The 13,100-nt window shown below is 43.1% G+C and overlaps 1 protein-coding gene across 1 annotated transcript in view; it reads right to left on the bottom strand.

Annotated features, from left to right (window-relative positions):
• The window catches only part of fmn2a (formin 2a), a 36,812-nt gene extending 24,966 nt beyond the window's left edge, over nucleotides 1–11,846 (bottom strand). Inside the window, exons 1-5 of the mRNA XM_069692892.1 lie at nucleotides 9,620–11,846; nucleotides 6,946–7,109; nucleotides 2,959–3,111; nucleotides 898–1,721; nucleotides 197–338 (exon numbers count right to left, since the gene is read on the bottom strand). Of these exons, the coding sequence (XP_069548993.1) occupies nucleotides 197–338; nucleotides 898–1,721; nucleotides 2,959–3,111; nucleotides 6,946–7,109; nucleotides 9,620–11,846 (3,510 nt within the window). The remainder of the gene's footprint in view (nucleotides 1–196; nucleotides 339–897; nucleotides 1,722–2,958; nucleotides 3,112–6,945; nucleotides 7,110–9,619) is intronic.
• Nucleotides 11,847–13,100: the final 1,254 nt, after the last annotated feature.

A 13,100-nucleotide genomic window follows, 5' to 3' on the forward strand; every position in this document is an offset into this window, starting at 1 on the left:
CAGTGAGAAGTGGAAAGAATCGGGGCATCAGTGGAGTGAGAGTGAAGATGGGGAAAAAACCCTGAAGAGTGGACAATCCTGTGACCCAGAGGGATAAGCAAATGCACACTCGTAATTTCATACATAAACAAATCAGCGCACAGATGTAGTAACCCTGCCTACAGAGACAAACAGATAACCATGAAATGGTCTGTACCTGCTTGGCCTTCGACTTGCTGATTGTGTCTGAAATTGGCTTCTTCTTCTCCTTAACAGCGCTTTTAGAGAACAGTTCTACAAATTCTTCAAAATTCACAGTCGGTTCCTCGACTTTCTCCCAAACCAGAGAGACAGTGTTTCTAAAGAAATGGGAGAAAGAGGAATATTTTACAGTGCAAATAAGAGTACTTTTTTTTTTTTAACCAATGAATGGCAGATTAAAGCTCAGTTAAGCACACTTGTATAGTGTTGTGTTGTTTTTGACCATAACAGGTAGTTTAGACATCTCCAGAGAGTCTCCTGCTGCTTTATGTGTTTTCATTCATCATCTTTTGCAGTTTAAATCCAAAAGTTGCATAATTGTCAAATCCATCAGCCAGCAAACTACATGTAGATTTCGGTATCAAGTTCCTGTCTCGCCAGTAAATCAAGTAGTCTATTTCTAGATATTTATTCAACTGCAGTTTTCCAAGCCTAAATAAGGAAAGAAAAACCTGGTTCAAGTCAATTCTCTGCTGACCACAATGCCTGGACTGCATCACTTTCATTTTCCACAAGGTTAGCATCTCTATTGCCGTCACAGCATGTGGCTGATCTTTATCTTAAGTGGACAAGCTTCCTCTCAAATCTCTACTGTTCAGAGAATACCTTTGTGCAAATGATCCATATCTATCTTCACTTTCTGCAGTGTGTCCTTACTTTTTAGCATGCAGCTGTATGCGTGTCCAGTAGAGGGGCTTCATTGGCTTGGGGGGCTCTAGCACAGCCTTGGCAGAGGCAGCTTCCTGGACCATCATGGAGGGCATGGGACCTGGTGGTGGTGGAGGCCCAAAGCCTGGGGGCAGGGGCGGGGGAGGGGGGCCCATTCCGGGCGGAGGGGGCGGGGGAGGAGGGCCCATGCCCGGAGGAGGGGGCGGGGGAGGAGGGCCTATGCCCGGCGGAGGAGGAGGTGGGGGCGGGGGTCCGAAACCAGGGGGGGGAGGCGGTGGAGGAGGGGGTGGTGGACATGGTCCAACCCCAGGTAAGGGTGGAGGAGGTGGTAGTGGGGTGACACCGCCTGGTAAAGGTGGTGGTGGAGGAGGAGGAGGAGGGGGGGGCATACCCCCAGACATTGGAGGAGGAGGTGGAGGACCTGGGTGGATGTTGCTCTGCTGCCTCTGCTGGCACGTACAGACAAAGCTCTCAGTAGATTTGGGGATGGAGGATGAAACGGAGGACGACATGCTGCCGGATCCTCCGTTCAAAGGCACATCAAACTTAAACCCCTCCTCCACAGGCGAGGTCTGCACAGACACTTCCTGGCTCGTCTTCCCCAGTCTTCCTCCTCTCATCTGTGACGTCTTGTGGTGGCCACTGCCTGGAGCTCCCAAATTATCCTCACTGCTTTTTGCCGAGGAGACCCGGTGGCCCTGCAGCACAGCAATCTTAATCCGCAAGTCATCGATGGTCTTCTCCAGCTGAGGGATGAGACCGCTTTCATCCTCTGAAGACGACTGACTCAACTTCGACTTACTGGATTCTGCCTGTCAATGAACCAAAAGAAAAGACAAATTGTAAATACAACAGGGTTCATATTAAGAAACTGTAGAAAATGAGAGCTTTGTGTTTTTCTGACATGAAACATTCCTTCTCTGTCCAGTCTTGTACTCTAAATGTTGAAAAGCAGATCTAAAAATGTGCTGTTAAATCTCAGACACATTATCATTCAGTGGAGTTGTAAACAGTAAAACACCCACAACTAAGGGAGATTGGTGACAGAGCTATGAGCTAAAGAAGGGTCAAGAAAGTCCATTTTGTCTAGACTCCATTAGACCTCTGGCTCCAGACTGGTTAGAGCAGGGATGAGGGGATACTGAGAGATTTGACCCCAGAGACAGTGAGTCTCGCTGGGCCTCACATGGGGAGGGTTTGTGTCTGCTCGTACGCATTCCCCAGTTGTGGTCACATCGTTGAATATTAAGGAGACTGTTCAGTTGGTATGGCCTCAAAAAAGGTTTTAACTCTTCTGGGACAGAGGGAGATTTACTGTCATCAGTTCACAGCTCTTTCAAAACAAGCCTGACCTCTGGTGGACAAAATAGGTACTTACAGCTGAGGAATTCAGCTAATGCTATACTCCTCAGTGTGACAGTCACATGGGTAATGTTTCAGACACCTTATAAAGATGAAATATGCATCAAATACAAACCATTGTATCCTTTAATCCCTGATAATCCTGAACAGACTAAATATTTGTATTTCTTGTTGTTCCTTCCCCCCCCCTCTTCTCTCAAACTAAAATTCCAACTAACATATTTTGTTTTAAAAGTGTTTTCAAAGCACATCACACAATCCTACATGTGACATAAATTAAAGGATGAGGAAAAGCATCATGGAAATCAACAAACCAACTACGTCTCAACTTTATAACAGCATCAACCACTGGGTGTTTACTTACCTGTATGTGCTGGAAATGATGCCATGTTTTCGTACCACGTTTTGCGCTTTTAAGTTGTATTTGTACATTTTTCACAAGGTTAAATCAAGTAAAATGTCAACATTCTGATACAAAAACAGCCTTCGTAGATGCACTGCATTCAATCAGCAAGTGGGTGTTTCATTTCTACACATAATTTGCTTTTGTAAAGATGAAAGTTTGGAATATCTTTTTGCAAGAGAACCTGTGAAGTTTTGCACCCGCGTGTTTTCAAAAGCACAGATTATCCACCCTGTGCAGACGTGCTGTTAAATATTTATAAATGAAGAGAGAGTGTAACTAACCTGAAAGTGTTGAGCTCCTGGTGTCTTGGGTGATGACTGATGCAAAGAGGATCTCAGGTTCTGTATTCTGCCAACGGTTCGCCCCCCATAGAGTTCCCAGAGGTGGGAAGACACCGGCAGGCCTACAGATGCCCAGGTATACAGCTGCTCCTCCTGCTCACAGTTTAGAAAACAAGAATGTGCATAAATTGTTAATATGATCACGTTTAAAAATGTTACTATTTGCTCCCTCTAAGTACAAATACCCTTTATGACATACAATATATTTCACCATGTATTCACAGCGAGATGCTCCATGATAAAAAAATTTAAAAAAAAAGGTTAATAATATCCAGTAGGGATGAGTGAAATGTGGTTCTGCAAGTATGCCAACACAGGAGGATAAACACTACAGCCGTAAAGTTTTCCCTTTTACATAGCCAATGGAGCACTCAGTCCAACGCTAACTGTTCTGCCATTAATATTTCTTCCAACAAAAATTCCCATGTTCCATCATGAAACCCGATGTCTCTGCGTGACGTTACTAAATGATCCGGCAGTACTTTTAGACCTGCTTTACTCAGGACTGAGTGTAAATGGGAAGATTTAAAACCCCAGACTAAGAACACACTAAAGGAATTATCCCTGCTTTCCTTCTCCAGCCTCTCTTTCTTCAAATGGTCCACTTTATAACCACTTGGGCGTTTAATCGCAAAGATGCCTTCATGTGGAACCACTGGGCTTCTTCGGAAGCATATATCTTAATGTTAAGAGTTGTTCCACAGTCACAGCTGTTTGTCAGTTGCCACGGTAAATAAAGAGTGCTAAGCTAAGAGCTGCCACTGTTAGTTGCAATATGGTCCCTTGTCAAGGTGGAAACAGCTTAATCCTTTGAAAGTACCGGACGGCATGTTTTACAAATAGTGAATTCTTAATCACCTCAATCAAGCAGTTAATTATCATCTGAAAAGTAGTACATTTATATTCATTTAAATTTTACAGTATTTACTTTCATGACACTCAAAACAACACCAGAAAGAACAACAGTGACCCACAAAGTGTCAATCACATGTGAGAGCATGCTCTCAACAGTTCAACAGTGAAAATATGACAAATCTAAACAATGTTTCCTGTCCCTTTAACAAACCTGCAGCAATCTAATTATTACAAAAATGTTTTGAATTTGGCATGCTTTATCTAAATACAGTTGCAATTCTGTGCTTTCCATTTTCTCAAAGCAAATTATTATTTTCCAGGAAACTGAGGAAATGAGCAGTGACATGTATATGCTAGCAAAAAAAAAATTAAAAAAAAATCACTGAACAGTTCGGTTATATAATTTGCATAAAGTATTGATGTGAGCACGAATCATGTTGGAACATAAATGTCTGCTCTTCTTCGGGCACTTGGGTGCGATATTGCCCAATCGGACATGACCTATATTATATATATATATGTATATATCTGTGCTCCTCTCAGTACCAATCCCATTAGCTGGACATACAGCCAGAAACACGCATATACAAAGCCAGACTGATATAAACTCATGACACTCAAGATTTATCAGTTGAACAATGTTTTGCCAAGTGTAAAGAGGGATGACACTTGATTTATACAGACTTCTTAGACACTCATCTTCCCCAACTCCCATTTTTGGAATGAATAATGTTGATGGAGTATTTAAGGCTGTATGAGGGGCTACAAATGCACCAATCATTCATTTGTTCCCTCCAACAATGAAAGTCGATACAGCGCCATATTTAGGTAGCAAAGTGGAGGACAAGTAGGAGATGAAAGATAAGGATGGAAATAAAAGGGAGATGTAGGAGAAGACAGAGTTGATGCAGTGAGTGATTAATTTCAAGATGGAAAGTAACTTTAAAAGGAAAAGAGTATAAAGGTTTGAGATACTTAAGAGGTTTGGGATTAAAGGTCGCAGAACAGTAAAGACAGACTGATGATTGATTTTAAAAAGGGAGATCAGCTCCAAGATAGAAAGCAGTAAAAATGAGTTCTGGACTCTTGATGGCGTATGAGCAAAGATTATTCACGGTCATGGTGAATAATGCAGGACTCCAGGCCAAGCCCCAGCCGGAAGTATACAGAGCAGGGAGGACTCTCTCCTATCCTGACATGATGAGCTTTTTGCTGGGGAAGAGCAGCCTGAGCCCAAGGCACGTGGAGTTGTTACATAACACGGTCAGCAGATGGTCTAGCGCAAGCACAGATATGTGTGTGTGTGTGTGTGTGAGAGAGAGAGAGAGAGAGAGAGAGAGAGAGAGAGAGAGAGAGTCAGAGGGAATGCTATTAATCCAGCCATGCAAGGAAAAGCCTGAACATGTATGGGTGTCTCCAGCCGTCCTTTTGTACAGACGAGTGTGCCTGTCTCTTTATCTGGCAGATACACATAAAGAGAAAGTGCTCTTCATTTGTGGCCTATTTTGACTGCACGGTAGGCAAACAGAATAAGATGTGTTTGAGAGAGAGAAGTATTTTTGTGAATAAAATGACTTTAGAGCTTGAATCATCGACCAAGTAATATTTCTTTTGTCTGTGTGTTTTTATGCATATTGTGCCTTTACGTGCATACGAGTATGTAGTATATGTTGACGCATGGTCGACTGCAGGGGAGTTGAACTGTGCAGCTACAGTCCAACACTAATCTCATCAGACTCTTTGGTATTCAGCAGACAAAATAAAAGACTCTGCAGCCATGCTAGCTGTTCTGTGAGGATGTACTGAGACACAGCAGGGTTTTTTAGGATAAATATGACCATCAGCATGCCAACATGCTAATAATACTGTACTGTTCATGTTTAGTCGATAATAGGGTCATGGTGGAAAAGCTAGTGGGTCACCGGTACAAAACATTGTCTGGGCAGCACGAATGTTTGAACATAAGTTTGTGTCAAACTGTGTTTTAGATGAGGAGAAATTGTCCTGAAAACACTGAAAACCTCTGCTAGTGGCCCTCGAAGAAAAGTCATAGGATCAGAAAAGTTGGTCAGATTCATTCTCTGTCATGGTTTGACATGATGCGATATTAAACCGTCCAATAACTGCTGCCATCCTTAGAGCAACTGGTGGGAGTAAAAATTACAATAATTATAAAAAGAGATCGACTCAAATCTACACCTCTCGGTAAGATAATTGAACCCATTTCATTTTCCTCATCTGTCTTAAACATAAAGACACGTGGGCATTCTGCACTGGCACCCACTTTCACACAGCCGATGTAAAACAAGATTACATATACAAACACTGGAGGTATTTCTAATAAATATATGGCAGCATAATTTGCAAATCGTTTTAGAAAGTTATACTGGATGTCCTTAACTCAAAGCTGCAGAATGGATCAGCTACAAGAGGATTTGATAGAAAGGCTCTGACGGCGGCCGTCGTGAACTCTGCAGGGGAATGTGATGCATGTGCGATTATGTCTGAGCAAGGCATTACAGGGATGGAAAATTAAAGATTCACAAAATCAACTTTCACATGGTCACTCCGTCCACATGCACCACTGCTCTTCAGGTAATAAAATCTCTGCGAGATGATTCAGAGTAAAACAGCAATAAATACAGAAACACACTGGATTATCTCAGCACAGCTTTGTATTTTGCACATGAACTGTTGACTGTAAATTGCTTTGTACATTCTTGGAATATTTTATCTCTTAAGCACATGCTATTTTTCTTTTTTTTACAGCCCACATTAAGCTATCTTTAGACAATGGATTGTTACGAATAGGCAATGTGAGAAATGTAAATCACTGTCTTCCATCCAGCCCCCCTAAAATGCAGTCAGAGTGATCGTGATTTAGCTCTAACCATTTTACACTGAAATATACAGTTGTGTTAGAATGAATATTTTCTGATATTTCAAACGTGTGGTGATCAAAAATCTCAAGTCATTCCCCCTTTGGCCCCAAATGAATGCGAGGCAACTTACTGTGTGTAATCATTTCTGTAAAACAAGCGTGATGATAGACAGTGAGGAGAAAGGTCTTACATTAAAGACGGCTGAGACGGTGCTGTCACCATGGAGCTCTGCTGTCCCGTCGCTGAAGGGGAGCAGCAGACCCTGGAGCAGCATTCGGTGACACAATTCTTTCGCTTCCTCTTCTGCAGAGCTGTCTCCATGATGCATACAAAGCCTGTCCAACAGAGTGTGGCCTGAGGACAGAAGACAGAGGAAGAGCAAGAACACGTCTGAGTGATGCAAAGCTCCATTTACAAGGCAACGAAAGGATGTTTTGGTTTATCCGAATCTTCATTCTGGTTATTTTTTATATTACTTATTTTTAGATAAACTGTGGTGAACTGAGAAGAAATGTTGAAGACGACAACTCATGTGAAACTGCCCAAAGAGTTTAAAAGACAAGTTTCAGTTTGAGATGTGATAATTAAACACCTACACATGCAAATTCTATTCACACCATTTACACGTGGGTGACAAGAGGAATGGTGTTAATTGTACTGTGCAAAAAATTTTACAGACTCTACATGATATTCAAACTACCACACAGTATAACAAATAACAGCACTTTCAATTTTTAATTCCGTGATGGAAGAACTTAAAAATACTAAAAAGTGGATTTGGGGCATCAAAGATAAAACACACATCGTTTAATCTGACCGTGTGGTTATAGGGTTAATCATAGATTTAACTCAAATATATTGAACAACACATTAGGTTGTCTCTGTCTTAAGAAGCAGACTGTGACTCAGTGCCAGTAGAGTAAAGAAGTAGGTAAGAGCTGTGAGAAATAACAGAAATTTGTTCTAATCTCAGAACCCACGAGCAGGTCTGGATCCCTGTGTGAGGAGGAATCCAGTTTCTTGATAATGGCCAGAGGAGCAGGAATCATTACAATTTGGAAAAATATTGACAACAGAGGAATGTGGAGCCTCAGACAAAACACACTCGCAGCAGAGAGTCTAATCCTGAAACACTGCGCAGTCAGTTGTACATGTTGTAAGATGAGCTTAATTTGTTTGTTAAAACCACGTGATTCAGGAGACAGCTCCAAATCAATTAACAAAAGTCCTGGGACTCACGGTCCTGTGGGCATTGATCTGGAGTTGTTTGGAAAACTCTAATGAAGGTTAATGCTGAACGTTTTTGTATATGAAGCAATTTATAGGGCAAGACACAACCTTCAAGACCTTTCACTAAGTTTAAGATGATTAAAATCTCTTCAGGCTCGAGTCTTCAGAGGTTGTGAATTCAGTCTTGGGCAATGTGTCGTCACTTTGTTTGACAGTTGAAACAGCCTTTCTTATAATTTATTTTTCTTCTTTGTCTTCCCACTTTCTGCTGAGGGCCAGATGCGAACTGAAGACTTGCTGAGCTGATCGGCATCACATGCAGTGCCGAACTAGTGGGTGACTTAGTCTTTGTCTTTACAATTGCAAGGTGCCAGACAGGCCAAATATTAGTAAGATACAGCGTATACGTTTGGTTGCAGTAAATTCACCTAATGAAATGTGACTGGATCTTTTACCACGAGTTATTTTTATTGTTGTCACTTAAGTTTAGCGTCAAGTGTGTGTGTGTGTGTGTGTGTGTGGGGGGGGGATTGTTATCCAAGCCAGAGAGGATGGCATGGCCGTGGGTGGGTGGCAGCGTTGTCATTTGGCCCTCATTTATGAGCCCAGACAGTAGAGAGCAGCTGAGCTCTGTAAAGGCTCCACAACAGAAAGGAGGACAAAGTGTCATTGTTTTATTAGAAGGGACATTTGTTCTGAAGGTACTTCTCAATAAAGAACCCCCACTGCTTTAACATGGTGTTCATGAGCTATTGTACTTTAAAATGGCAAATTTTGCATTCCTGCTGTGATAATTTGTAAGTCATTAAAATTTAAATCACAGGGCAATTACGATAATAATTTCATAATAGTGTTGCATAACAACCTAATCTCAAACGAGAATGTGGATTGAGCCAAACAAAAAGGGGTCACATCCAGTCCTTTGGGGCCTCCCAGCAACAATGTAGGAAAATGTTGCCTCTTTGAGAGCACAGGAGTCAATAAAATGAATGACTGTGGTCTACTACATTAAAGAGCTAAGTCTGTTGATACTGTACAATTTTCTAAATGTCAACAAATCCCATGAAAAGATCAAAACCATGGTGCATACAGTATGTATGGGTTGTCTTGACTGAAGCAAAAATGGTCTTCTTTTGTGCAACAGACCTCCAGTGCTGTCAAAAAACTGAGAAAAAATATGAATCATACTATGCGAGATGTTCATCCATTACTATGAACACAAACACTGTTGTTTATTTTAATTTTAATTTATTTTCCCACATCCACAGATGAAAATAGTCTCCCACGAGCACTAAGCACTGTTTACACTTGTCCCAGTAACATCTATTGAAAGTTATGGTGCCCGGCTCTTTTAAAGAACTAATTTGTGTTACTAATTGTTTTCTTTTCTTTTAATGAAATTGTATATTTGACTTTTTACATCTTCAGTGAGAATAAACAATGCTGGACTGAGTTTCACTGTCAAGTTTTTCACTGAACAAATGTCATCGCCAATCAGTGCGGTGATGCTGAAGATTTGGTTTTGTACCTCATTTTTCTGTTGTTATTTTTCAGAAAAAGGGATTACTGTTATCTTTGTTTTCCTCGTTACCTGTCCTGATTGTACAGTTGAGTTGTTTTCATGTTGGACTCACCAGAGAAGACATCCAGGTAGGGTACTGAAGATGTGGAGGCCTGCCTTCCATAGTGTCCTCTCCTGGAGCCCAGCGTCCAGTAAGTCCCACCTGTGAAACTCTTCTCCGGGTTATCCTGCTCTGGGAATTTGAACCCCTCACCAACCTGTTTTTCTCTCAGCTCTTGCAGCTCTGTGGACCAGTCTGCAGACACGCCGAATGGCCCAGCAATGGAGCAGGACCTCTGCTTGCATCTCCTGAACCCCTGGGCCCTGCTGGACTCCAACGATGCATCTGTGACATCTGTCTTCCTAGGCACATGGGGGCTGGTAATGGGGGAGGCAATAGGAGAGGTGAGCTGCCTGGTAGTGGTCTTAACATAAGAGGGGTGGACCGGAGGGTAGAGTTTGACAGTGGACGGGGAGCTGGAGGACGTTCGTCTCGACTGAGAACCAGGGATGCTGTCTGTTGTCAGCTGGCTAATAGACATGCTACTCTTCCTCCTTGTCAGGGAAAGAAAGTCCCGTCTCCCAGGTTCCTCTTCCTCCCTCTCGACAGACAGGTCCAAGCTGCTTGCACTTTTGTGAGTCCCCGCTGGTCCTGTCCTCGGCAACACAGGCTCCAAACGGACACATGGCACACATATGTTTTTGCACTGTGCAGACAGATCACCTTGACTCTGCTGTTGGTGCAGAACCGGGCTCTCCAGGTCATCCTGGGGCTCCTCAGCACTCTCATATGAGGAGGTGGTGGTGGCTGTGGTGTCTGGGAAGCTATAAGTGCTGTTAGTCTTTGGGAACAGGCTGCCACTGCTTCTCTCTGTATCTGGAGCTGAAGATGGTGGACCACTTTCACTCAGGGATCCTGGACCAGATGAAGTTCTTGATAAAGTTTCATTCTCTATTTTCTTACACTCATTGTTGAGTTCATGAATTACAATTTCTCTTCCAAGAGGTGGAGGAAGAACTTCGGTGTCCAGATTAAATAGCTGGTGAGATATTGTCTTCTCAGGGACTTTGCGCCCCTCAGAGGTCGACCCTTCAAGTAAGCGGCTGCTGGTCACCATCTCTAGTGCCCTGTCACTGGCCACACATTGGTCTCGTATGGCCTGCTGAATGTCAGAGAGAAGATCTTCGTTTTCATCTGCTGCTGAGTGAAAGCTGTAGAGGTCAGCATCTGACCCCGAGCTTGCCTTCCGGCCAATCTCGTCCATCACAGACTGGCGACTGTCTGTGGTCAAATGGCTTAGATCCCCCTCGACATCTGATAGCATGCCCATCTCGTCAGCTGACAGGCGGCTTGGCTCTGCACCAGGCTTGAGCCCAGGTTTGTCCAAATGCGCTGACCTCCCATCGTCAAACACATCGTCTTTAGACAACCCTTTCACCTTGGATAAACTCCTCCTGATCTTCATGCCGGAAAATACAGAACCCTTCGACTCCGACTTTGGTTTCTTCTTACTTTCTCCTCCTCCTTTAGTTATCTTACTGTGGGACTTCTTCGATTTTTTATCCACCTCTCGCTCATCGGTCTCACCGTCACAGGAGACATCCCCTGCTGCTCCACCGCTTCCTCCTGCTCCTTTCTTCAGCTTTGTCTCCTGGTTCCCCATGTTCCTGAACAGGCGCACACCCTTGGCTAAGAGGCCATGCTGCTGGGGTCGAGGCTGGGCATGCTGGGCTTCCTCCCCGGTTGCTGCTCCTGTTGGTCCTCTGTTGGTCAGAGCCCTTTCAGAGCCGTCTAATTCCTGCTGTCTGCCCACCACAGTAAACGGCAGCTGTGAGGATGATGGTGCCTCCCCCAGCACCACTGATGCTGATGATGAGAGGAGGAGGAGACTGGCACTGACAGCCGCGGGCTCACTACCACTCACTCCTCGCTCCCCCCCTCTCCCCTGCACAGCCTCGCTCGCTCTCTGATCCTTTCTCTCTTTTTGCCCCTCCTTTCTATCCCCATCTGATCCCGCATGCTCGGCAGTCTTGCATAACGGGCTGCTAGTCGAGCGAGCAAGGCGCTGATGCTCTGGAGTTTGCTGCCCTGGTTCATTTTCAACTGAAGGGGGAAGACATTGCTTTGGACTGTGCTGTTGATGCTCTAAAATGCACTGTTGTTGTTGATGAAGAAATGAGTGCTGTTGTTTACGGAGGAGGTTGGTAACGCTGCTCTTCCTCCTGCCTTTGAAGGTGGAAGTGAAGAAACTCTCTTTCAGAAATGGAACTTGGGTCTCCACTGTCTTAATACTCTGCATCCTGACCACTTGGGCTTCATCCAGGTGGGAGTCGATCTACACAGGCTGAAGTACAGGGAGAACAAGAAGTTAAAATCACTGTGATTTCTATTACGTTTAATATTAGCTCCACAATAAGAGGGGGACAGGCAGGGGGTGATGGGGTGGGCAGTTTGGTTTGAGTTGAGCCCTGAGGTCAAAGTTGAACATAAAGATAAGATTTCCCTTATCTCAAGTGTCAAACAAAAGCGGCTTAAAAGTAATAAACCAAATTAAGTGGGTCCAACTAATTACAAATAAATAAATGACATCCTTGAAAAAAGGATCCCAATTAAAAGAGCCAAACTGACAAGAAATGACCTGCTCAAACTCGGCAAAGTGTTTGCCCAAACATTAAAATAACTGACTAACTTTTCTTTTCTTTTTTAATTCGAGCACTCCACAACATGTTGATTAGTCCAACATACATTATCAGTTTCACTTCGTAAATAAATGGAAGCAACAATTTCAACAGGATTCAAATTTACAACACTGGTAAAATGTAAAAACATGAAACGGTGAAAACACAGCAGATACACTTCTTGGATAGATATTTTGCAAAATAGTGTAAATAATGATGTACTTGCCTTCCTGGTGGATCCTCCTCAGTGGTTTAGTACAGACTGAAGAAAACAGCACAAATGGGTGTCTGTCTTTGCCTATGAGCCGCTCCTTAGCAATGGGTCACATGAAGTCGATATTTTCCCCATCACATGTCTGGTCTTCGTAGCCATCTCCCATCAGCAAAGTCTGAGACTCCCCTCACTAACTTCATTAGGCCTCATCATGGGAAAATACACAAGTGTGCAACAGTCAAAGACCATCCTTGTATTTATTCAGCTTCTGGTTGAAATTAGACACTCGAGGCTAATGTCGGCGTGTCAGACGATAATGCAGGATTCATATTTAGGTGAAACTTAGAACTAAAACATCCACAATTCCAGAACTATCGAGTCAGAATGAGTATTTTTTTCTACTTTAGGTTTGATGCAACCTGGTGCCACTTTTAAGTCCAAACCTCCAATCAGCAAATGAGTTTCAGCTGTGTCCTCCAAACATAATTTGTTACCAGACATGTCAGAGACCTCGCTCTGAACTGGAAAAGACTACAGGTTCCTTATTAGTGGATACAAAATGAGATAATTTGATTACAGAATGTTGAAAACAGAAAACTTTGTTTATTAAAAACCTGGAGGATCAGACAAACATTAAGAATTCAAATTGATTTATCACCAT

This window comes from Brachyistius frenatus, unplaced genomic scaffold, assembly GCF_029030835.1.
Source record: "Brachyistius frenatus isolate BFR_SWC_R1_liver_20210118 unplaced genomic scaffold, ASM2903083v1 Contig_13, whole genome shotgun sequence".
In the NCBI taxonomy this organism is placed as follows: domain Eukaryota; kingdom Metazoa; phylum Chordata; class Actinopteri; family Embiotocidae; genus Brachyistius; species Brachyistius frenatus.